Source organism: Aquila chrysaetos, chromosome 5 (assembly GCF_900496995.4).
Source record: "Aquila chrysaetos chrysaetos chromosome 5, bAquChr1.4, whole genome shotgun sequence".
Taxonomy (NCBI): Eukaryota; Metazoa; Chordata; class Aves; order Accipitriformes; family Accipitridae; genus Aquila; species Aquila chrysaetos.
This window is the reverse complement of record NC_044008.1, coordinates 9,463,850-9,490,896: the sequence shown is the minus strand read 5'-3', so window position 1 is coordinate 9,490,896 and position 27,047 is coordinate 9,463,850. Positions and strand designations below refer to the sequence as shown.

Genomic DNA, 27,047 nt, shown 5'->3' with positions numbered 1-27,047 from the left:
TGTCTGAGTTCTGCTCCTAACTATAGCATCTGTATCACTGACATTTCAGCATGCAGTAATAAAAGATACATACTGTACAGCTGAAAGGACAGAGAGTAACACTCATCACACTACAATGCAATAAGTTAGACTACATTCTCCCAGGAAGGGTAGCTAGTTAGTGCCACAAATCCCATTCATTTTTTAACTGCTCTTCTTGAGGTATCTGTAATGCACCCAATATACCAGTGTGCTTGTATACACCTGGAGTGCTGAGGCCCTATTACGCCGAAAAGAAATACTACTACTGATTGTTAAAGTGGAATGCTGTGATTCTGATCTTCTTCAACTGGGTTTTACAAAAGGAAGTTGATCCTGGCTTTGACTCACTGAGATGTGATTAAAAGCACCCAACGAGGTTAGACAAATACAACCGAGTACAATTCTTTTATTGTTAAGGTCTGTGAAGAAGAACTTAAGAGGAAAAAAAAAAAAAAGAGGAACAAAAAAAAGGCAATGAAAAGAATGAGACTGCAAGTGAGAGCTGAAGTCTGTCAGCGTGGAACTGTAATTTCATTTATGAATGGAAATATTTCCAAAAATACAGCACGATCTCGCTTGTTAAAAATAAGGAGCACCTTAGAGTAATAACTGTCAGGTAAGTTACATATCTGGTGATCTGAAAATGATTTCCAAAATAACCTAAGTCAAAAAAAAGCGTAACCCCCCTCAAAAAAACCAGGACGGGGCACCGGGCACCCAAGTATTTTTGCAGCTGGGAAACATAGAAGGTAAGTGATTTGCCAAAGACCATATAAAGATTAGTAGCAGAGGTGGAAGTAGAAAGCAGAGCCCTAACTCCGTGTCCAACCCCAGCATTTCCTTTGAAAATGATCCTGGTCTCGGCCAAAGCTGTCACCTCCCAGGCGCGCTATGTTCTGCTGCCGCGCAGAGGCTGCAGCACACAACGGCACCGGAGGACCTGGAGTGCTGCTTGCTCAGCCCACAGCAAAGCCAGGGCCTTAAACACAGCCCCGGCACTGCCGGTGGCATCGTTCTAACGCAGAAAAACTCCAGCACAAGGCTGAGTAGTGGGTTTAAGACGGAGGGAGTGGGGGCAGAGAGAACCAACACAGAATCTGGAATATTTCCCAGAGTGCACATCTGACCCTCCAGCAAACTTCAGAGGATGAAGATCAGGGAGGCATAAAGATGACTAAATTAGATTTATTCACAGTGGGTAAGCTACACACTGTTTCTTTATGTAAAAAATCTGCACATGATTCCCTCTTCTACTCCATGGGAAAAAATGTATACATACATAACGATTCTCCATCTGTTATGATTCTAACTCACTAGGACTTTTATCATACTAGGGTCTCTTGGAGCAAAGAGATGGATGAGATGACCTCCCAGGGCTTTTAGCTTTACCCTTTCCTAAGTTTCTATGATATTGACTTTGGAAGGGTTAAATAATTTGAGAGACCATCTTGAGATCACCAGAAAAAGCAATACACATGTATATTATACACGCACAGAGAGAGAGAGAGACACTTTGACTTGCTACTGTATCAGCTATAACAGTCTTCAGTAACATGCAGATTAGATAGGTAGATAGATACGTAGGTAGATGGATAGATAGATATGTGGATGGATGGATATAGGCCTGTGTACTGCTATTGATCAGACTGCAGGACAGACAAGAAATCAGCTGCTACAAAAGCCTGGTCAGAAAGTGGCTGTGGCTGCCTAGTTCTGTGGCCAAGTATTTTTTGGCTCCTGTCACCCGTTGACGGTGTTGGGTCAACCCCGAGCTTTAGTTTCCTTGTTTGTAAACTGTATATAAGCATGCCTACTTGGCACCAGCAGGGTGAAATCACACTAATTTCAGGAAATTCCTGGAAAATCGATTGTCCTGACAACAGGTGCTACATGAGCACAAGCTACTTTTGATTTACTACACTGAGTTTAAACCAGAGAAATCATGGTCAAGCCACAAGCACATACACAGAAGACAGGAGGGAGACAGACTAGAAACAACCACCTCTAGAACCTACAGCATAGGGCAGTAGACCTCAATTTTATCAGCTAGCGACACTTCGTTCCAAGTAAGTGTTCCTTTCTTACAGTAAAAACAGGAGCATAAAATGTATAAATGAATCCACAAATAAGTAGCTGTAGGCAGAAATATGTCTGGGGCAGGTGTTTCCTTGTGGTGCTGTACTCCACAGAGAGAAGCAGGAGCAGGGGCCAGGTGGAAGTGCTTGGAGGCTTGGCTGTTGCAATACGACAAGGAAGCCCCTCTTTCTTCTGCCCAGGGTTCACGTCAACATGAAGACCCAAGTTTGAGAAATTTAGGGAAAAGGATGGGAAGAAGCACCTAATTTCCAGACATTCGGGTTTCATAAGGCACTATGCAAAGACCGAGTTCCCACATTGTCTGAGTGAAAACAGGACGGATCTCTTTGAGCTCAGGGCTCGATGCAATTGCAGCAGTAGCATCTGCCTATCGGTGGCTCTGCCAGTATTGTAGTCTAGAGTGTCTTGACAGCTGTGTACCTCCTACACTTGGACGATCTCCAGCTGGCTGTTTCGGCTGGCTGGGCACCAGTCCAAAGAGCCCTCACTAGTGCTTCGCCTATTTTCAGTGAAAAGAAGGCAGAATAATGGCAGATCTAGACTTGAAAAGATCACTGGACCCCCAAGTCCAGCACCCTGCTACTCATAACTATTTACCATTTGTGTCGCAGCCATCACTTTCTAGTTGTAAACGTGTTAACTGGTAGAGTTGCCCCTCCACCTGCCTTGGGATACTGCAGAGAAAGCTAAGAGAGTCTAAATTGGTTGTGTCCCTTAATCCCAGCCCATCACAACTCCTATTTTTAATGAAGCAGCATTCTTACAGAATGTCCTGTATTAACCTTGGATATTGATTTACGGTGACTGTCACCTCCTCCTTCTCTGTGCCTTCATTGTTCATTCCATTCTTATCCTCTGGCAGGATGAAATTATGGCTCCGATTTCACACGCATTGAGCAACACTTCATTACTGTTTCCCCCCCTCACTTCTCTTTTTGGTATCCTGTTTATGTTGTTTTACCCATAAGTTCAGAACTCTTCCTGCCTTTCCTCTCTATTTTTCCCTCCACAGGGCTCTGGAGTTTCATAAACACCTGGCATTTCATTACTTGGTAGTAGATCTTTAACCTTTCACTTGAATGCTTAATGTGCTCTTTGGTTCCTGACCTATAGATGTAAAACATATTTTATTAAATTTTGGGGTGAGTGAAAAGACTAGTTAGGTAAAAGACATCAACTGTGGATTCATTGCTCTCCCCCCATGTCATAATCAATAACTCTCCTAAAATATTTGTAAATAGGATTTAACTATTCAGAAGCACAAAGGCTTTAATTCATGAAAGCTTGCTGACATGTGCTTAAATTTGAGCGTACAATAAAGCTTGAACATGAGAGACAGTTTTGTCCAATAAGGAACAAATTATAAACCACAAAAATGAAGCAATTGATTACCATTAACTTTCTTTTCTTAGCAGAGTGGGAGCAGATTTTTGACAAAATTTTATCAACAATTTGTACTTTTCATCCTTCATGATAAGCACGTAAGGTTGCCTAAAATTACATTACCTGAATTATGGCACATGCCATAGATACTGGCAATATTTGACAAAAGGGAAAAGGTCTCCATACAAATCAAACACTTGATTTTCACAGCCTGAATTTAACAACGGAGAAAAAATAGGCATTGCCAATAATCATGCAAATCTTTAAACAATCAGTAAGTTGGAAAACAACCAAGGATTTGAAAGTGCTGTGGCACCAGGTTAGGTCAATGCCTTTTGTCCTTTGCTAATGATGTGTTTAGATAGCTCCCTCTTTACAAATAATTCACATGTCAACTCTTTCACAGTTAAAACACTGCACCTGTCTGGGAGAAGAAAGTGGCTTCAAAGCCTGCCTTCCCTCATTAATCAACATGTGAAAAAATGTTAGAGGTAAAGCTGGACTAATCATCGGTTAGCTGCAACCCCTGAACAAATTGAGAGGGGGAGAAAGGAAAATGAGGAACATTTGCTGAGAATTCACATTCATCTTTGGTTTTCTATTGTTTTCTTCTTCATCCTCATCATTTGACTGGAAATAAAGATCACTCTGGGTTTTTTTTGGCATTGTTGTTACACATGACTTTGTTTCTCTTGTACTGGGAAAATAATCATTTAACTCCAACACAGCTGTAGAGTTAATTTCTCTTTTCATTTTTTTTTTTTTTTTTTAACTTCTTTTTTTATTTACCAAGAAGCCACAGGAAAAATGAAGAATGCATTGCTGGTACAATGTCATTATGGAAACACAAAATTCCTGTTATTTTCAAGGTGTAGCTAACTTCTTATTCTGAGACTAAATTTTAAACTCCTACCCACTCCCTCCCATATATCCAAATCAAAGCAGAAATGTCATGTGCTGTATCTCAGTTCAGAGTTACTTCTTTTTTTCCCCAGGAAACTGTCAAAAATATTAGTCTTACTTAAGAATCTCAAGGTATTAGGGGAAAAAAAAAAAGCCAGTGAGTCATATAATAAAATAAAAGAGTGAAAGCATGAGAGCTGTAAGTAATGCCTAGGCTGCAGAATGAATCTCTTATTTTTCCCACTCTCTTGATCTCTTTCTCATTGACCTAAGGATTCAAACACTGAACTACACTCCTCTAACAGAAGGTACTAGTGGAAACTCAGTCCTTGGTGTATGTCCTCTTCCCTACTCAGCTCTCATCCAATTCTTAGATTTCAGGGTTGGCACTGAATCTGTGACCTTTGTTCACAAGATGCTGCTGACCAGATGGTTGTAACAAAGAAAATCGGCACCATGACGCAAAAACCTCCAGCCGCAAAAAGACATGGAAACTTATGTCTTGGATAAACTGAAAAAGGTCTTCTCAGTCTGGCTAAAATGTGGAATGGAAACAACATCTTTTTGCTCTTATGGGGGAGCTAAGTCACAATCTTGTGCCTGGCAAGATGTCCTGTCCAAGACTGGGTCAAACTCTTGTACCTACCAAACCATCAGACGGTCATTAAGCTGGGTCTGTCAGAAAAACACAGCCCAGGGCTGTGGGGCAGGAATATGGGGGGTGAGAAGCGCTGAAGAAGAAACTGGAATGTCCTCCTGCCTTTCAGTGGATTTATTTTCACCCCCAGGTATTAATAGAGCAGGAAGGAGAGAGTTAAAAGCGATCTGCACCTATTCTGTCACTTCAGACCATATGGTTTCTTCTGTCCCCTGCACGGGGAGGTGGCAGCTTGGCAGACCTGGACCTGCAGAAGACTCGGGGTGAAGTGTAGCCTAAAGCAGGGGGGCTAATACTTTTCAGAGCCATGGGGCACCAAAACTAATGTCTTTGTAGGAAGCATTTGCTTTTTGCAGTTCTGACACGTATTATATATATAACATAACACATAGGAATTTTTTTGAGAAATAAATAAATAAATATCTGTTTTAAGCTTCAGAAAACTTCAGCAGTTTAAAGCGTTACGAACAGATGACGTCCCCACTTTTTTTTTATGAACTGCAGGCACCGAAACGCTCTCCCTCATCTCAGTGACTAACCCTGCACGCACAGGAACAAACATGATCAATTGCGTGAGCAACACTAAACACAAAAGCACTAGATATTTGACTCCTGACCTTAAAATGGCCTCAAACTACAGGGAAATGTACTCCCACTGGCAGCAAAATGACCTGGTGACAGCTCCTGTACCACAGGAGATCCTGTCCCTCCCCACAGGTCGCTCTGCCTGGAAGTCACATTCTGAACCATGACCCTAAGGGTGAAATGTCGGGAACATCCTGCTGGGCCAAACTCTTCCCATCCAGCCTGGATTTTGCCCTTTTCCTTCCCTCAGGAAGCTGTAGTGCATGGCCGGGACACTGCATAGCCATCTATTTGTAAAGCCAGGTTTAAAGACTTGCTGAGACATTACAGTTACAGCCCTGGAACTAAAAGTCCGTAACCTAAGTTCCAGGTGCACGGAGTCACTTGCATAGCATGGTATCGTCATCACAATAAGTTACACCACTAAGACATGCACTAAAATAATGTACAGTGTTATTTGAGAAATCTGCTGCAGGAAGGGAGAGAGAGAGCAGAAAATATAATTGTAACGGGAAAAGTTATGGTAAGGCATTGGCTGAGTAAAGATCAAGCTACACATTAAATATGACCACACTGTTTCTGTGACATATGGTATTTTTTGTCAAATTGAAGTACTTTGAAAAGAAAGTAAATTACTCTGCCAATCTTTGGATTTTCTAGGAAGGTCTCCAATTAGGCTCTAATACCGATGAATTCATTTTCACTGATAAGCCAAATTAGAAAACCTGAAAATCTCCATTTCTGGATCCCCACATTAACAAGGGATTAACATTTTAACCTTATTCTATCTAACAGGAGGACTGATCGTTCAGCACCTCTATGGATCCGGTCATTTATTTAGGCAGCCATATATGAAATTAGGAAATTAACTTCAGGTACCTGCATTTGAAAATGTGACATTTCTAGATTAAGATCTTTATCTTTAAAAAGTAACCAACAAAGCTTCTCTTTTTTTTTCTCTAAAAATGGTATGTCCCAATATGAGATGTGCAAGCTGAGTTTGCTCAGAAGGACTTCAAGTTCTTAGGACCCTGGAACGTGAGTCAAAATACTAGAAATTCTGTTACTATGTGAATTTTCTGACAGGAATCAAACAAAACTAATAGCTATACACTGTCTTTAAGTGATCTGATCCTGTAATCATCAATGTGTGCATATGCATTTATATAGGCTGTTACCTTCAAAGACTGAAAAAAAATAAATTAAAAAAACCTAACAAAACCACCCCAAGGAGTTGCAGAACATGTGCTCCAACTTCTATTTTATCAAAGCTAGATCACAGAAACACTGCTATGGCTTTAGGGACAATATGTGGTAAAAAGCTATTTGCCTACTGTTAGCATTCATAATGTAGAAAATCTGTCTGCAGATTTCTCCTTCAAATTTTCTTCTAAATTTGCCTCAGAGGTTAATCTAGCCTTTTAGCAAAGCTTTACTTTTCTCATACAAACAGATGTCAGACTGTTTACACAGAGCAAGCCCAGTAAACATTGCTGTGGAAGGCTGCTAATGTGCAAAGATGTATGCCGTGTGCTTGCTGGAGCTTCAAATGCCGTCACACATATGCACGCATTCCCTTCCTCTCTCTCGACGCGCGCATCCTTGGCACGTTGGGCCGTCCGGTAGTTTTGGACATCACCGTGCCTGCGTAACTGGCATTTGGCCCAGAACAAGTAGCAGAGGCCAGGTCGCCGCCACAATGAACCTTTTGGAAATATAAAGCGTGGCAAAAAAGAATATAGCCTTAACTTAGGCTATGCTATATAGGTTAGCCTGCCCTAACTTTGTTCAAAAGTTGGTTTGACCTGCAGTTTGTTCTACAGTCAAATAAGAAAGATAGCTTGAGCTTGGCTTCCTGACCTTCAGAGGCCTATCTGAGCCTGTGATTTATGAGAAAATCAATTTTTTTTTCCCTAAATTGACAGAGATAAAACCAAAAGCAGCCCTTCAAAAGAGGCTTTCAAATCTTGAAAGTGTGACTTCATATGATAGAGAAATATTACATTCTTCACAGAGAACTGTCTGCTTTTCACAAAGTTAGTAGCTCCTTTTGAGAAGCTCAGGCACAAGCTGTAGTTGCAAGACATTATTTTAAAAAATGATTGAGTGTCCTCAAAACTTGACATAACTTCCTGTTCAGAAAAAAGAAAATAGAAAAAAAAACACACACAGAAAAAAACCAAAACAAAACAAACAAAAAAAAACTCCCAAACAAAAACCTGTTAACTATCTGCTTAAATTTACTTAAAAATGAGTCTTAAACACATGGTTAGAATTAAGCAAGTACTTTACTTGTTTCTCTGATCAAATATGTAAGTACATTTACAAACTGCTGCCTTAGGGAAGTAGAGCGCAGTCTTCTGTACAGGGCAGTTAAAGGTAAATCAATTAAAGCACAAACAATGAATGCCCATAGGTCTTTAAAGGCTGATACACTTCTAGCTGGGTTTTTACTTCAACTACCTGTGGCTGAGAGTGTGCTTGGCCAGCTGATCAGAAGATCACATTTTTTTCCAAGTATGGACTGTAATGGAGGTTAGAGGTGATATTTCAAACCAGTAATCTCTTTCTTTCGGTGTTTAGTGCATGTTGTGGGAAGCACTGTGTCTATAAATTAATGAAGTTTTTATTCTCAGCAGAGGAAAGAATCTTTGCCAATCCAAAGCATGAGTAGGAGAAGGGGAGTAAATTAAAGTACTGCAGTGTCGTAGTCAATATACAGCCTTGCGGGATTTTTGTCTTATCTGGTGGAAGATCAGAAGTGCCTTGTATCCCCTTACTCTGGCTTTCTGGGCCAAGACATAACTGAGGTTGCAACTTTGGGACTACTGCTATGAGTCACACCTCACCCAGGGGTGATGCTCTCATGGGCACCTGCCCTGGCCTGCATCTCCCCAGCCGTTAGAAAGCAGCAGCACATTTTCTGCAGTCAGAAAGGATGAATTATCATTGAGAGTGGAAGACCAGTTGGGTGTTTGATAGTTGCTGTTATTTAAACTAATTTTTGTCTTGGATGAACATAACAAAAAAGCATATCTAACACCTAACAGCTCATTTGAAAGGGCAGTTCTTTTCCCTTCTCCTTCCCCGTTGCCATGGTTGCCATCACAGCAGGACTTGGCCTCAGACACAAAATCACTCATGTAAGAGAAAGACTATGAAAACTCCTGAGGTTTGAAACTCACTCAGACCCAGCCCAAATCAGTCCCAGCACATTGTCCTTTTGGGCATGTCAGAGGGCCCCTTTGTCACTAGCTCAGAGAGGAATCGGCAGAAAATTGGGCAGGGGGTATGTGGGGACCTGGAGGTTTCGCTGGGGCTTCTCCATTAGTGAGGACCCCAAATCTGCCTCCTGCAGGAATTAAGGGCCATCACAAGTCTCATCGCCTTCTACTCCAGATGCAAGGTGCAATTCCTTAACCTGACATCTCTTCATCAGTGCAGAGTGCCATTTAAGAACAATTCTCAGACTCCACTAACATGAAAAAAAGCAAATAAAAAGCTTTTTACTGCACAGACCATTCCTTCTCTGGGGAGAGATGGAGAGAAGCAGCAAGCCATACATGCAATTCCTAGCTACGCTGCTTAACATGATAAGGGAATGCAATCAGACACTAAATGGAGCAGAGATTTTGTTAAAACAAAGAGGTTTGAACATACTTTTACCTACAGAAGTAGTTGTATTAATTACTGGACAAAAGGGCTTTTTTTTTTCAGTACTTTGATTTTTTACCACTATTTAAAGCCTAATTTATCTTTTCTTCTTTTTTTTTAATAGAATGAGCATGTAAGTCAAAATAAATATCTAAATTTGGTTATGACACAGTGCAAATGGCTTCTCTCTTCCCCACTGCATGCCCCAAATGGTGATACCAGAATGCTATGTGATACCTAAGGTGAGGCAAGGAAAAGTAAAACATCGACTAATCCCAATAACTCCTGCCTTTCAATGCTCAGCTGAATTCTCTATAGAGGAAACTTGCCTTGATGACTATAACTTACCTCTTCTCGATGTTCTTCTCCAGAGCGCTGAATATACCACCTAATAGAGGCTTGCTGGGACTTAGGAATACATTCCAGAAAAGTTGAATTAAATTCAATGCCAAAAATCACCTTTTCATCAGCAGTTTCATGACTAATGCCTGGAAAGCAAACATGGTACAGGAGATTAACCCTGACCTGGTTTTTAAAGCAATGGGAAAATAGCCTGATTCAGAACAGATGCTATAAGAGTGAGTGAATTATAAAAAAGCAAAAGGAAACTTAACTTTTAGCTTAAACTATAACTATGAGGATTTAGAGGTGGCTGCTAACCTTCCTTCAGTGCAACTGGTTTTTAAGGAGGTCAATAAAATCTATATCACAAGCTTGCTCCATTTTAAAGTTAAGGTTTTCACCTTTGAGGAATTTAAATCTGACCTGTATTTTTCCTTTAAGTAATGCAACTACTAAACCTGAACTAAAGCTGCTGAGGGCAGATTGTATGGTCTGGTTTGTTCATCCCAGACACTTTAAAGGAGTCACAGGGCTAAAGTAAACTGAAGTTTACCTTCCTTCAGTATAATTTGAAATGCTCTGTAGTATTTTTAAGACCAAACACTGAAGGAGCCATGAGCAGATCTGTGCTCCTTTCTTGGCCTTCTGTAAACCTGAGCAAGTAATTTCTAATCTCTGCATCTCCATTTCCCCTTCCAGCCTGTCTTATCTGTGTCATATCTGCCTTACCATCAGATGAAAGCTGTTTCTTACACCCTGCCAATAACAGAAAGGAAGGTGAAAGCAGTGGTGTCTCCTAAATCTAAAGTTAGCTCAACAACAAAATGAATACAATTTTGGATTGTTTTTTCAGAATAATAAGTACCTATATGAGATCTATAGAAATTCAAGCTCTCCGCATTAAATGCCTTTTTTTTTTATTTCACTGTGCCACTGAGATTTCAGCAGAGCCAAACAACTTCATGCAGCCAATGAAGTCTCTGGGAGTGAATCTCACACAGTGGAGCACTGAATTTAAATAGGTTTTGGGGCCATAATGTTATTAGTTATCTCAAATGGCATAAATAAGCCAAGAGCCTGGAGTGGCACAGGTCAGCTTCATGGTTTTATGGCACACAGGAGTCATCCCCAGCTGGATAAAATTTCTATTGGTGGAGCTACATGAGGGCAAAGGATTAATACCAATTTCTGTGCTAAGTCCTTTTACATTTGTCTAGTAAACCCAACTCTTCCAGTATCTCTTTATCCTTCCAGGAAAATGTGACAATGTCAGCCTTTCTGCTAGGGTTTCTATAACCTTGAGCTTTGCACAGTCTCAGATACCACTATTTGGAGAGCCACGGTAAGCAGCAAGCGAGGAAATTCTGGCCCTTGGGAGTGAACAGGAGTTTTGTCATTGACTTTAATGGAAACGAGATTTTACCCTGATTTTTAACTATGTCTGCAAGCACACATGTACAGTCAGAGCCCTCTATACTGTGCAACAGACTTAAGGCTTTGATCCTGTGGCAAGCAGCTCTGATTTCTGCACTGACTCACGCCGAGATCTGCAGCAGGCACCCAGCACCGCAGCAGCACGAAAAATAACCAGAGATCAATGGAAAGCGGTGGCTCGTCCTGAACCAAACGTTCAACGCAGCGATACAATCAATACTGTTTTGACTGGGTTGTTTGCTTTAATAAGAGGCTAGAAGAGCCCCAGACAAACCCAAGCTTGGTTTTGAATGCTTTTCATTTATTTTACGCTGCCGCAGAGATTGCCGCGTAACCGCAGGATTTCATACTGACAGTGCTCGCTGTAAGAGAAGCGCTGCCGTTGCCAAAGGAGCAAGCCAGACCCTTTGGCATCTGAAAAGAGGGTGTGGGAAAGGGAGGGGGGAGTCGATGGAGAGAGCGGGGTAGGCTCTTGCTAATAACAGGAGTATTTAAGTAGCTGCGGGGAGGGGAAGGGGCTGGTTTGGCAGCTGGAGCCGGGCCTTGGGACTTGTGTCAAGTGTAGGCAGGGGAATGGGAGAAGATGGCGTGTTCCCCGTTCACCCCTGGGGTTCCCTCGTGGGATTATCTCCCCTGTTTCTGGACGAAACATCACACACGTCCCGCTAGCTACTTGTAGGGATGTGTGTGATGTTTTTGTGTCAGGGGCACATCTCCCTCCCCGGGGTGAGTGCCGGGGAGGGTCGCCCATAAGGGATGCGACAGTGGGGTCCCATGCTGGCTGTGCCTTCTCAGCCCCAGCTCTGCGAATTTAACTGCGGGAGGGGTAACGTATATGAAGTGTGGGAAAGGCAACTGCTTTAATGATGTCATTCTCTCGAGCTCAGCAAGTTTTCACAGACAGACAGAGACCCTTACAGCAAAGTCTGTTGTCAAAGCGACAAAAGAGCAAGAAAGGTGCAAAATACTCACTGTCTTCCACATCCCAGCATTGTGCAACGGGGTCTCCATATTTGACATCTTGCCTTCTGGCTCGCCTATGGGAAGAGCATGCAAACTTGTAACACTTCAGGCATAATTGCTGGAATTCAACAACAAAATATAGAGGAGCTCAGCAGATGTGGACTCGCATTGCTCCCACCCTACTGCTGACAATTACGGTCTTAACTAAAACCAGCCTCACCCTCAAAGCAGCATGTGGCCTAGAGAGATTTGTACAATTGACATCAAGAGAAGGGCCTGTGATTTGGGAAAACCACTGAGAGGGGAAAGAGAAAAAGCAAGAGAAAAAAGTCTGCCTAGCATAAGCAGCACGCAATATAGTGACAGAAAGAGCATCTAAACCTGCTTTAGGAGCATTGGGCACAGGTCTCCTGAAGGGGTGGACTGTCTTGGAAATACCTAAAAACATCCTTAATGTTGTAGGACATGAAAAACATCTGAGGTTCAACAGGTGATATTCAAAATTGAGCTCCGGATCAGCCCAAAGTAATACTGGTAAACCAATCATTAAAATGAAAAGAGAAAAGCATACGGTTTAGTTTGGTAACAAAAATTTGACAAATCTGATTATCTTTCATCTTATGGAGAGAAAAAATGCTTGAGACAATGGTCTGAGATGGTCTGCTCCCTTCCACAACTAACTTGCCTGCTAATCTCTGTGTGTGTTACTTAAACTCACTGTGATTTAGTGTAATTTCAGTGTAATAGCATTAAAAAAAACCCCCAACTCTTCCTCTGTGGATGATTGTATATATCTCCCAAGAGCTACAAAAAAAAGTTTGTATTTTGTTTTTTTTAGTAGAAGAATTGGAGACCCAGGGAGGAACTGGTTCCTCCCTCACAGCCACACTGAAGATAACCGGAGTGGGACCTCCTACGTGCAGAGAAAAGCCTCGGCAGACGAGCAGGTTCCCGAGGCCAAGCTGTCCGCTGTGGTAAAAGCTGTAGACATGCTGGAAGCACAGGCTGCTACACAGAAGAAAAATATTCAAGTAACTGATCTACTGGAGGATTCCCAAGGCCAGTCACCCATCCTTTGTTTTGGAGCCACAGACTTTTGGCCTTCCCACCAAACTGCACATCTGTTAAAAAGCACGGACCATCAATCTCCGTGTCCCAGCCCACCTCAGACTTCAGCAAGCCTCATGTGTCACTAACTTTGCAGTGAGCCTGAACACTTGCTTTTCTCCTTTCATTTATGCTTCTCTGAGTTTAGTTTGCTTTGCCTTTGAGGGAAAATGCATAAAGTTCCTTGACACCATGACATGATAACCTATGAGTCATTAACTTCAATGGTTTGTCTAATTGCTCAGGTCCCAGCCCTGCAACCCCTAAGGCAGAAAGTCTCTTTCCAGAGCTTGAGATCAGACTGCAACCTCACTGCAAGAATTACTGTCAGGAAGGCTTCGTCCAAAGGGGAATGAAGAGGCTATGAAGGACTCTGGCTCAACGAGCGAGCTCAGAGCTCTGGCTAAATCAGCCAAAAACTCCGAGACACATCCAGCAGCTCAGGCACTGCACTGCTAGAGCCTGCAGTGTGCTCTCCCTCCATGCAGATTCATGCTGCTGTCCTGGCTGGTGGGTACAGAAAGTTCAGATGAAGCTTCTTTCACTGTGGAAAAACTGCTCTGGATGCAGTCAAATCACAGCACTCAAATCTCTGTCTCCCTCTCATGGCTAGACCACAAATGCAATTGTTTGTTTAGATCAGGGAATTAAATGCATTTTACCGTTGAAGAGTCTGGGATACTGTGTTAAACTCCGCTTTATAACTACGGTGGTGCTCTATGCAAAAGTCAGAAGCTGAAGAGAGGCTCTTGCATCTCAGGCAGAGCTAACCACAACCTGGACCTCCATCTTAGCATCTTGTGCCTTAAAGCATTCAGCATAAAAAAGTGATGGATTTATGATGTTAGCTGCAGTAGCCGAGTTACTGTCACACACACTTAAACAAAGCTATGTTGTCTTCACAGCTTTTCGAGTAGAAATGTGAAACATGGCCAGGGTATGATCGAATTTTAAGGCAAATGACATGCTAAGTAAAAAGGCAACACGTTCTGATTAGGAACCTCTAAAATTCTTGCAGGCAGCAAGATCTTTTACAGCACGCTGTGTTTTTTTTCTTACCTTTTAGAAGTGGGGGCATATCTGGAACACGAGCTTCCATCCCAGGCACAGTATGGGTCTCTGGCAAGGCAGCAGTCTGCACAAGCCTTCCCATACGTGTGACATCTGTGCAGAGAGAGCTGAACCAATCCATCCCTGGAACCAATGTACAATTGTTGCTGCAAATCAGGCAAAGCGAATGAATTAGGAGCATTCTCCAAGTAGCCCATTTAAAAAGTTCTCTTCTTCAGTGCCACACTTGGAGACTTTCAACCTTGTCCCAGATTTCACAAAATGAGGGAGGATTCCTCCTTTACTGTAAAATGTTTCTCAGGGCTCAGTGTGAACTGGCCAGACCCCATCCATCCCTGACAAGACGGCAGAGAGAAAAGGGGACTGCAGTCCTGGAAAGACACCAGCACCTAACACCCTTACACCTTTAGATTTGTGATGTAGTAAAAAATCGGAAGCAAACCATGGAAAGAATGGTTTAATAACACATTTAAAAACAAGTGGCTGGATAGCTGTGATATTAAGAATCTGGGAACTAGGGATGACCACGTGTGAACAAAACTTCATCTTCTGCTTCTGATTCTTAGGTAGGATGGGGATAATATTACTCCCCTCTCCCCAACGTGCGAGTAGATTGCCTGTTGAGACAAGGGTGGTCCCGGTGCTTGCTGTTGAGCCGGAGCTGGCTCATGCAATACTTCCAGCTGGCCTGCCACCTTTTTTCAGGGGAGATGGGACCCAGCTGTGCTGTGCATGCCTGAACAGCAAAACACCTCCTCCCGTGTGAGGGAAGCATGTTGTGCCGGAGCTGCCCTGGCCACTTCTGCGGGGCAGGGAGGGATGGCTCTGGTGTCACGCTGCCTCCCGAACGTGCACGTAGCCATCACAGAGCTCGGAGCTGCCATAAAACCGTTTCCCACTGGGAGATTCCCAACTGGGACTGGCTCCCGTGACTGCCAGGATTGGACCACCCAGATCTAGACTGCAGTTTTAGAGGAGGGGGACTGGTTTTCAGTCTGTATGCACTCAGATTTTAGCACAGTGAGGCCCTGATCTCTCTTGACTACTAATAAAAATAACAACAATAATAGTAATAATAATTTATTACTAGATTGTAAAGAGACAAGTAGTTCTAGTGTCCGGAAAATGAACGTGAATTGACTTCATTCACAAATCCCACTACCATATGACTAAAGATTTGTTTCCGTGAATAATTACCAGCTTGGGTACACAAATTACTGTTTGTAAGCAAATGTGAATTAGGCAGGCAAACAAGTTCAAACATATCTCCTTCCTTTCAGATACATTTTAAGAGTCATCCATGGAAAGCTTGGCCAGTAAGTAACAGGCATCACCGGAAAATAACAAGCTAAGTGTTCAGTGTACCATATATCCCGCAGTAATTAAGCGAGCTTGTGATTACCTGCTTCAGAGAAATCTCCATGGTTGAGATAAACGAAGGGTGCTGAAAAACAAATTAGTAAGGTATATTAGTTTAACATACAAAAAGTAAATAAAATTACAGATCCATTTGCTTGTTTTAAACAAGTATTAAAAACAAAAAACCAGAAATCACTAAATCTATGCTTCCAAAAATACCTCCCATAAATTTTCCCTGCTGCTTATGAGGCAACTGACTTTAATTCTTCGAGTTCACAGTCTATCCCATCCTGGAGACAGGCAATGAGCCTTCACATCAACTTAAGTTCTTATTAAGCACTATTTGAAAGGCTTAGATAGCATTTAAGGGATACATAGGCAGATCCTCTGCACCAGGATGTATTTCACTGCTATGAGAGACAGTGAATTTTTTGCCAGTGACTGATGTAAGAACAGGACAAAGCTCAGAGTATTATCTATCACGTAATAGAAGATGATTAATCTAAGCCTATTGTTTAATGTTAATGCAGTTCGAGGAAATAAGGGATGTTTTTTCAGCCCTTCACCCCCTTCAATTTTCTATATTCAAAAACATAGAGGTAACAGTTATAAATGTCACCAATAAAAATGTGAAGGAATGTCTGCTGAGCAGGAAAAAAAAATAACCTTTTTTTTTGTTTTAAATATGATATGGTACATTTGCCCTTGACGTTATGTTTTAAGAATGCAGCAAATTGGTGCGCATAATGAAACTGCTGATTACTTGGCAGGCCACTGAGTAATCTTGAAATTTTCAAGGTGATATTTATAATTGGTGTCCAAGACGGTGGGAAGAAGACATGGAGATCCTTTAAATCAAAGCTTCATCATATACATGACATATCAAAAGGCATATGGAGAAATATAATCTTTGAGATAATTATTAAAGATGCTGTCCTTACACTTGGAAAACACTGTCTCTAAGTCCCAAATTCATTTAGTGTGGGCAGAAATTCTGGCTAAAACTTCATACAGCACATAGGAGAGAGGATGTGTGAGAAAGTAATCAAAATGCCACAGATGCAGATAAAATTTGATGAAAAAGCAAGGTGAAAACTGAAAAATAGCTATACAGAATGAGAAAAAAGCAAAATGAGAATGAAAAGAATGAAGAAGGAGCTACTAAATGGAAAAGAAAATCAGTAGGGAAGACACAGGTCTCCGTTTTCATACCGTAATGGTATGTCAACATCAGCTCCCTCACCAGCAATGAGGTTAATCAGAAATTGTGCCTGTACAACAGAAAGGAGGTTTGGGCTTTTTACAAGCTCTATTTATGAAGAAGTCATTGGTGTTAGCAGGGGTCCAGTTACTTTTCTTTATCACTCAGCCAGAATAACCAAATTAAAATGGTCAAAAACGTTGAGTCAGCCTTCACCAATAAATTAAAACACACTGATGATCAAAACTAACTTTGTTTTATTTTCTTTATGTTTTCAATTCCTAAAGTTGTTATTTTAAAGAATTTCTCTGTATCTGTGGAATTTTGTTTGTTTCTTTGTTTTAAAAAAATTATAATTGTACTAAGAATAGTCCCAAACCTGAGACAATAGAAAAATTGGCATTAAAAAGAAAATACTTCTAATAAAAAAATTTGAGCTTATAACAACATTTCAAACTACAACAAGGAAGGATAAATGAGACTTTCTATGGGTTTGAAAAATCACGGTCTGTTTGGTTCTGGACATTTTTAAATTGACTTACCCAAAGAATACCAAAGTAGTTAAAAATTTACATAGTGTCCCTCTGGAAACCTGAATGAGTTCCAGTAAACAAACAACCAGACAGACAAAGCCAGTTTGGGCCTTAAAGTCCCCTGAATAATATTTAATTGATGTTGTGTCTGTTAATGCTTACCTTGAATATCTGCAGCTCTTCCAGGACCACCTCCTCCTTAGTCCACTTCTCCTTCGTGATACTCACAACTTTCAGGACTGTGCCTATGTCTGAAACAAATGTTCATCATGTAAAACCCACACTTATGTTTCAGTACATATGTGCCGCTCCATTTCATCCCCTGAAGACAAAGCTAGTGCATCAAGGATGTAGCCTTCAAACAACATCTATCCCTATCTGCCTCTATTGCTATCTACACAGCTCTACACAATACATTTATGGTTTTACTGTATGGCTGAGCCAACACAATTGCAGGCTGCGTCTGGCAGGGATGGTCTAACCCTCCTGCTATACAAAGACAAACTCAGACAAGCACGTCCATGCTTCCAGCTAGAAGTTTCGGCACATTTCCTTGAGCCAGAATTGGGGCCCATCTGACCCCAAAGAGATCCAGCTTAGGGGACTAAATTGGCAGAAAATTATTTCCTCTTTTTTATAGAATTAATTTTCATCCAGTATAGCACCTTAATCAGAAGTAGGTTTCATTTTAATGTGGGGAGTTAAGCAACGCACTTTTTTCATTTATCTTTTAATTTTAAGGAAATTTTTGAACAAAATTTCCATTCAACATCAAAATCTTAACTTAATCGTGACAGAAATTACTTCTTTGGAGTTATCTAGAGAATTTTTTAAAAATTAAACCTATTCATCAATTTTAAACTGAATTCCTGCTTGGTGAAAGAAATAGCTGCTCATTTCATCTCAGACCATTACACACCGGTGAATCTTGAATGGCCTTAAAAAAGAACCCTTAAAAACTGCTCAGGGGAGGTGGGCTGGGTGGTGGGATGTGCAGCAGGGAAAGGACACAACGCAGCTTAGTCCCAAGCACTATGCATAGTATCAAAATGATGAAAAATAATACATTATAATGGAAAGAATCAGATTTTCATTCTTGTTTTCCCAAACTACTGAAGGTCATATTATCAATCAAAGCCAAAAGTATTTTGGTTTGCCTTATGTATTAGAGCTTTTTTTTGTTTCTTTATTTGACATAATTGCCAAAGCCTGCCTATGTACAAGTTGGTTGCATACATTCAAACATATAATAAGCTTCTGATCTGCTGCTGTTCAAAATCTCCTGGGTTATTTGGTATATCTGTATTCAGTCTATCTACATAATATTTGAAATTTTATCTTCAAGTTTATTTTTTCCATAAGATGAATGTAGAGGATAAAGTAGAACAAAAACATGTGCTTCTGCAAAAGAAAACTCACTTCTAAGGAAGGCACCGAAGATAAATAAATCTCTGCATATTATGGAGTGCCACCTAGTGACTGCATGGTATATGCTGGCCTTGACACCTAAACCCGACGATTTACTCTGCAAGAATTAACATTGGTGCTGGGTAGTAACAGTTAAACTGGGAATATTCTAGTTGCTGGTCTCTCAATATAATTTTATTCCTATGACAAATTTTATAGTGGAGGATAGCAAATATCTGAAAGCAACCTCTATAGCCATGTATAGGATTTGTGTGGCAAGGTTTTGGTAGGTGGGGGACAACAGCTGCAGCTTCTGTGAGAAGGTGCTAGAAGCTTCCCCCATGTCCAACAGAGCCAATACCAGCCGGCTCCAAGATGGACTCTCTGCTGGCCAAGGCCGAGCCCATCAGTGATGGTGGTAGTGCCTCTCGGATAATGGATTTAAGAAGGGAAAAACATTTCTGTGCAACAGAAACTGCAGCCAGAGAGAGGAGTGAGAACATGTGAGAGAAACAGCCCCGCAGACCCCCAGGTCAGTGCAGAAGGAGGGGGAGGAGATGCTCCAGGCGCCGGAGCAGAGATTCCCCTGCAGCCCGTGGGGAAGACCACGGTGAGGCAGGCTGTCCCCCTGCAGCCCAGGGAGGTCCATGGGGGAGCAGATCTCCACCTGCAGCCTGGGGAGAGAGGACCCCACGCCAGAGCAGGGGGATGCCTCCCAAGATGGCTGTGACTCCATGGGAAAGCCCACACTGGAGCAGGCTCCTGGCAGGACCTGTGGCCCCGTGGAGAGAGGAGCCCACGCTGGGGCAGGTTTTCTGGCAGGACTTGTGACCCCGCGGGGGACCCACGCTGGAGCAGTCTGTGCCTGAAGGACTGCAGCCCGGGGAAGAGACCCACGCTGGAGCAGTTCATGAAGAACTGCAGCCCATGGAAAAGACTTACATTAGAGAACTTCATGGAGGACTGTCTCCCGTAGGAGGGACCCCACGGTGGAGCAGGGGAAGAGTGAGGAGTCCTGCCCCTGAGGAGGACGGAGCGGCAGAGACAGCATGTGATGAACTGACCCCAGCCCCCGTCCCCCTGCGCCGCTGGGGCGGGGGGTAAGTAGAGAATTTGGGAGTGAAGCTGTGCCCGGGAAGAAGGGAGGGGTGGGAGGAAGGTGTTTTAAGATTTGGTTTTATTTCTCATTATCCTACTCCAGTCGATTGGTAATAAATTAAGTTAATTTTCCCCAAGTTGAGTCTGTTTTGCCTGTGATGGTAATTGGTGAGTGATGCCCCCCTAGGATCTAGACCCAGGAGCCTTTCATTATATTTCCTCTCCCCTGTCCAGCCGAGGGGGGGAGCGATAGAGCGGCTTTGGTGGGCACTTGGTGTCCAGCCAGGGTCAAACCACCACGAGCCACTAAAAGAATATTTTGTCCATTTTAACTAGTGAACTCATCTTTTCAGACAGCTAAGCTTTAAATTATTTTTTCTCACTATTATCAGAGGAAAAGTAAGTTTTAGTGAGTACTCCCAAATCCTAGGCATCTCACAGTTGGGAATGTATTCCCTTTCCTTCTCTTTTGACTATATGAAAGATGACGTTCAGAAAGCAACAAGTATTTTCCACCACCACTGCTAAAACTTATTCCTAACCTTCTCAGGCAGCAGGGGAGCAAACAGCACTTTAATGTTCTTTTTTATGAAACCGTGCTTTTCTCTCTGACACCACTGTACTTGACTTGTGGGGATCATAGAGGGACTCTCACACGATCTTTTTTTTTGGAAAACAAGAGTAGTGAGAGAGATTGAGCTGAAAGACATAAATGGTCCACAAGAGAGACTACCTCTGCACTCATGTGTGTGATAACGCAGCTGGGGAACTCTTGAAGGCTGAGACAACCCACACTTTTTAAGAGGCGATGCTCTGTAACAATTCACTCTTTTCCCCAAATCACCTCAGAATATCCATACCTATCAAACTACACTATATGACATGAAATTTAGCATTGCGGTAGGATTCAAACAGAAACCTTAGTTTCTCTGCAGCTCATGTCAGTGGCTCATCCACTGCCCTTGGATAAACCTTTTCACCTCCCCGTACCTTAGTTTCACCTGCTGTGAGGTGCGGATAATGGCAATGACCTTCTTAGTAAAGTGTTCAGATCTACCAGCAAGAAGTGCTTTATAAGACCTATTACTAGTAAGAGAACTTCAAGTTGTGGATTAAGAACAAGAAATTCCAGTGGAGTAAGACTGTAGATTATTACTTCAGAAATGTTATGAATAGGTATGTTAATGTTTCTTAGCATACCATGCTGTTGAGTGATTCATCCAGTGATTCTAAATTTAATTACTATGGTAAAGCTAGACTTTTTCCTTAAGGCATATAACTATCATAAAAATGTAAAGAGATACATAATTATCCATAGAAAAACTGCAAAGCAGGTTTCTTCCCTGACAGAGTAGTTTAACCTCTCTGCTCAATTCTGGTCCTCTTGTTTGGAGCTATTCACGTTGCTAAGTAATATCTTTAAAAGTATTTAAGTGGAATTGTTGCCTTAGGCCCAATTTTAAATCTTTCTTAGCTGTTCAATGTCACATGAGATTTAATGCTGAAGCACCATGTCACTACTGATAACAGGAAGTACTCCTTGAAGTTTTTAAGGTTAATTTTTTTTCTTTTAATTGGTTATAGATGTGCTGCCAGCAGGAATTGGAGCTGGACAACCATGTAGTGTAAAGACAAGTACTGAACAGTAGTCAGAGGGCCAGAAAGTCCAGGTACTCTGACCCTTAACTGGTTTATCACCTAGGGACCAGGAGGCATTAAAATCCCAATAGTAGCAATTTCTTGAGCTGACAAATTAATCTACTCTTAGCATTTGCATGAAGTCCTGGCACAGAATCAGGAGCATCTTAAATGCTTCCCAAAGCTGCATGTGTAGGAAAAAGATATTAATCAACAGGTTTATTCAGAACCTACAGGAGTAAAAGTGTTCTTAAAGGATGTGGTTTGTGCAGAATGATAGTGGAAGTCCTCTCTCATACCTGTTCCTAGGAAAATAACATCATATTGCCCATCCTCTGCCATGACATGATCCACCACAATCTGCGTCAGCCGATAGTCCACATTGATTCGAGTGAAAACCGGTCCTCCCGTCACTGGGTAAACGGATTTGTACATCAGTGGGTGGCGTTTAATAAAGCTAATGACTTCATCGGGAAAGTCTCTGGTAGACTTTATGAGCGGATCATAGGTTTTGCTTGGACACTGAATGAAAGAGAGAGAACAAGATGAGAGGAATATTAGCAAAGGAATATAAGTAATCAGCAGGTTTCTTCGTGTAGTAGGAAAGCTACCTGGTCCAGATCAGTTATATCGGTTTGTAAAGCACATTTGCCAATGGCTGGTAATTTGACTTACAATTGAAAAAGCTCGGTGTTATTTTGAAAGCATGGGAGCACACTGGCAATGTGTGCTCCTCTGGTTCTTCAAAGGGACGTTTTTCCCCTCGTTTCTCCACTCTTTCCTCTTCTCTTTTCATTTTTACCTCTCCTCAAAAGCACTTCCCATTCATCTTCATTCTCCTTTATCCTGCTCCCACTTATTCTCCTTTATCTTCTAAAAACACGCAAAACTTGTTAATTTGTTTCACTCATTTGCACTACAACTCAGAATTATAAATATTAAGTTCCTGTTAGTTATATGCCCATACCTGCACCTACCTATAGATATATACAAGCTTTAAAGAAAAACTCCTATAGGCTTTTCTTCTTTCTCAGTCAGAGATGTTGCTAACATAAATTAAAACTTAGAGGGGATATGAACTTTAGCTTCTCTAAGATACTCAGCAAAGGAAGACAGCATTAGGAAAGAGAGTTTGTCTGCTTGATGTTGGCTAAAATGTGAATTAAATATCACGTTGGATATTTTACAAAGACAAGGATATCAAGTCTGGAGTGAAGGAGACCCCTGTCATGCTGTCTGGCTCTCCATTTGAAGGCACAGGTACCAACAGACAGTTAAATTTCCTACATGTTGAACAAACGAACCTAGAAAGGACTTTCAACAGCAAGTCTAGAGTGCCCTCCGGTGGCTACTCTGGGGTAATGGCAAGTATTTAAAGTGCGGCATCTTCTCACGGTTTTTCTGCTTTTTGTCTTTCTGCTCCTCTTATCGAGGCTGAGTTTCTGCCCTGCTGATGCAGTGAGCCAGAATTGGGCAAGAGCCCCACCAGCATGGCCCGATGTTAGACTAATGGCTTGATCGCTCTTGGGAGATATGCTCAGAGTTACTGTGGCAGAAGGCTCCTGGTAAATGCTTTAACCATATTCGTTTTTCCAGACTGAAACACCCACATCTATCTTTTCCCTGTATATGGCCTGCAGTCAGAAGCTATAACTTTTCAGTGAGCTGCACCTCCTATGCCTCCTGTTAATTTTTTTTTCTAAAAAAGGGATATTCTCCAGATGCCGGATGATCCCTGTATCTTATTATCTCTCAGAAGTGACTTTCCTTACTCATCCACATAGCTGAAACTTTTGCCCCGGCCCCATGGCTCAGGTGCTGTAGCATCCTTTTCTCTGGCTTTGAACAGCACAGTCTCATCCTTTTCTGGTCCAGACAACTGTTACAGCGCTCACTCCCTCAGCCACTTCCTCAGCGTCACTCATTTATTGCTGGGGTTGGCTCCCACCTCTATTAGACCCATACTGACAAACTAATCAGTTCAGCTGTTTCTCTGGCTTACACAAAGTAAGTTGGCTCTCACACATCTTGCCTGAAGACTACCCACAAACCTACCTCCTCAAACTCCTTCCAATTTTTCCCTTCTGTGCCTTTCAGGGTGAGCCCAGGAACATATTTGCAAGGCCAATCATGTTGGTGACCCATCATCTCATACTCACCCATCTCTGCTTTCCTTCCCCTGGCTGTTTCTATCTCTTTTCCATCCCTTGTTTTACACTTAGCCTCTAATCTGAGTCTGAGAAAGCCTCTTTTGAATTCAGAGGCATCTAGATGTGTTAATGGGGCAGTACAAATACTGGATCATAAAAAGACAAACTGGAAACACTATTCCAGTTGGTGACATCCTTTTACATATAAACTGTTGATGCTTCTTTTTTAACACTACTTTTAACTAAGTAATCCCTGTGTTTCCTGCCAGGTGGAGCCATAACATAGTCTGTGAAGAACGAAATGTGGTTAAATAACACCTTTGTAGTCTGCCGGGAGAAAATTAAGATTTGTGGTGCAGTTGCTCTATAGTCCTCCTTCGTGGCTAATTTCAACAGAGAAGACTTTAGTTCACATTCCCACATCTCCAGTTTGACACGTGTTCAATCTATGGTGCCAGTTAAAGGCTTGCACTTAGTATTTGTTCCAGTATGTAAGGTTTGGCATTATCCAAAACTTTTGCATTAGGAAAATTTAGATCTTAGACTTTGTGGTAAAAATATAAAACAAACCATAATACAGGATAAATGATTCAGACAGCACAATAACTACACAGAAACCAAATCACACGCACACTTGCTACACGAGAAGTACTTCAGGAATGAACATTTCCCCCTACCTTTAGAACAACAAAGGTCTCAGTCTTTGCCACTCATACCAGAATCAGACCTCAAAAACGCTACTGATATCAAAAGCATGTTTATCTTTGCAGGGATTGAACCAAAGTTTGTTGGAATCAATAGAAAGAAACACACATGCTTTAATTGCCCTTGGATCAAAATTTTGCATCAATTTATTCTAAACAGTATGAGAAACAAGTTCACTTCTTCATTTCCCCAACCATGCAATAACTTTCTTCCCCCTCACTATGTACTAGACATTGATTTTCCTTTATATGTGCATTTTCTGTGGTTCATGTTCTCACTCGCTACTCTGAGTTACAGTCTGCATCCTCTGGAAATTTGCTGATTGCTCAGCTATTCACAGCTCAATCCCAGAAGTCTATTTCTATGTGAAAAATGGGAGTAGCCCCATGGGTCTTAAAGATGTCCTAGTTTTTTGCCAAAAATGCATTAACAGAGGAAGAGGAGAGCAATGACATCACTTACTAGAAAACACTAGGCTAAAATGTCTACCAATATAGAACTATAAATTGTTACAGTAATCCCAAAGGCCCAAACCCTACCATGCATGATATAGGGATATAGGGAAATCTTTGCCAGCTTGCGCAGCTAATTTAGTAGAAACAAGGACTAAGGGTCTGATCCAAAGATCTGCTTGAGTCAACAGGGCCTTTTCCAATTATTTCAGCGGGCTTTGGATCCCATCCTAAGACAGCATGACCACCAAGAACAGCTGGGCAGGTGTGACCCTGTTATGCTTGGACATGGGAGCTCTTTCCAGAGGCGTCACTCACTGTGGCATGACAGATGGAGCAAGGGAATGAAAACTTCATTTTGGCCACCCATTGGCAAAGTCCTCAGGCAGCTGTTTAAAGCTGTGTCCACCCATCGTTGCAGAACAGTTCCTGTAGGCTTGTGCTTCCTTTTGTAGCAATCAATAGGATGTATGATGGTCAAGGCTGCATGGCCAAGTGTGTGAGTGAAGCAGCCTTTCACCTCTGAAAATGTGAGTTCACATCCTGTTGCATGCCTCGTGGTAATGATATCGGTGTTCTCTGCCCAGTTCACAGAGGACATTTATTCACATCATCAGCACCAGATGCTGTCTCAGATACGTGACATCTCCCACTGGAGACAATAAGACATTTGCATTTCCAGCAAATGTCACAGGAGTAGGTTGGCAGGGTTGTTTCACGTGGACTACATGAGAATCTGGATCCACAAAAGTCGTTACAACACCATCACTGTGCTCTCTCAGCATCTTCTGCTTTTGCAACAGGGTGGGGTTTGTCTCACCTGCCCTAGATTCTTATCTTGGCTGTGTGTGAACTGCACAGAGAAGGTGTCTTTTTCTTTCTGATAGAGAAGTCTAAACAACTAGCTCAGATTTGATGCTTTTCTTCCTGATAGCTGACATCAAGAAAAATGAATCACATGAAATGAGTAAAATTAGTACTGCTAGATAAGAATCCTGCAAGAAACTTATTCACCATATAATTTATTCTTCTGAGGTTTCTTAGGCCTTCACTGCCGTGAATGATAACTTGATACAAATATACATGTTAAGAAATGAAAAGTAAACAGAACAAAACAAAACAAAGAAAAAAAACCCAATAGAAACAGAACTGGAAGTCCTAAGGGCATCTCTATTCAACTGCTGTATAAAGTCTGTGGCACAAAACTTTTAAAGAATGAATTCAGTAGTTACTTAAAGTTTTTCCAGTGCCCTCTGTGTGAGCTTGATTTGTCAATAATCACCTTAGACTAAGTCCTGATCCCAGATGATCTACAAAGATGCCTTTTATTCCCTCACCTTTTATTTGTATCCAAATGTAATCAGGAGGTGGTAAATTAAGGTTAATCTTTCTCAAATAAAAGCAAATACACACTGTGTGCAACACGGCACATATGTAAGCTTTTCTCTTTTTTTCACTTGTCTTATTAAATTTGCAGCTTAGCAGAGTGCTGGATGTGTAGATCTCGCACAATACTGAGACATACGGTGTGACTGTGTTAACATTATGTGGGAACCTTGGCCAAGATTTTCAAAAGCTGGTGCCAGAAGTTAGGCTCCTAAATAAACCTCCAATTTGCCAAATGCATAGTGCTTCACACCATCCAGTGAAGTCAGTAAGAGCTGCTGGATCTAACACCTATTGAAATTGTGACAATTATTTGGGAACCTAGCTATAAGGTATGTAAAAAAATACCCTTTTCTTTTAATGATGCCTCTGTGGTTCAGCAGTGCTGTTGTCTACTGACAGTTTCAAACCGGAATGCTGTTCCCTGTGAGCTTCAAAAGGGTTTCTATTTCAAGTGTGTTGAAAATCCCAGTTTTAAAAGTGACTTGTCACATTGAGCCTTAAACCCACTTAACAATGAGACTCAAACACCCATAGGCTAGACACACAACAGGGACTTGATAATATTGAGTGCAGTAGGCATCTGCTTGGCAGATTTTGCAATGTCCAGGCTGGGAATTGTCATGCATTTCACAAGGAGAACTAGGCACCACACCAGCAAGTCACTCTCTTGGGACCATCTGAAGTAGCCAGTGTGAAACACTAAGGACCAAAATATTTCTTAAATCTCTCCCATATTGGGGAATTAGATGTCTTGGTCTGGGCTTCCCTCCTAGGGGAGGTGTCCCTCCTATCCAGGTGTGTGGACCAGAGCCATCCTGGGAGCTCCTCGCTCCTTCCTATTGAAGGTGTTTCACTTTTCATGGGATAATTATCTCTCAGCTCAGCCAAAAGCAGTAA

At 41.8% G+C, this 27,047-nt stretch overlaps 1 protein-coding gene across 8 annotated transcripts in view; it reads right to left on the bottom strand.

Moving 5' to 3' along the window:
• Nucleotides 1-27,047, bottom strand: part of SEMA3D (semaphorin 3D) — a 147,335-nt gene that overhangs the window by 6,513 nt on the left and 113,775 nt on the right. For 7 of the 8 annotated variants that reach the window (XM_030014225.2, XM_030014223.2, XM_030014227.2 and 4 more), the window contains exons 12-17: nt 21,754-21,976; nt 17,474-17,562; nt 15,621-15,662; nt 14,207-14,364; nt 12,050-12,114; nt 9,650-9,789 (exon numbers count right to left, since the gene is read on the bottom strand). In XM_030014225.2, coding sequence (XP_029870085.1) covers nt 9,650-9,789; nt 12,050-12,114; nt 14,207-14,364; nt 15,621-15,662; nt 17,474-17,562; nt 21,754-21,976 — 717 coding nt within the window. Of the gene's footprint in view, nt 1-6,608; nt 7,353-9,649; nt 9,790-12,049; nt 12,115-14,206; nt 14,365-15,620; nt 15,663-17,473; nt 17,563-21,753; nt 21,977-27,047 lie in introns of those variants that run through there. The other variant, XM_041123965.1, reaches the window with a different exon arrangement.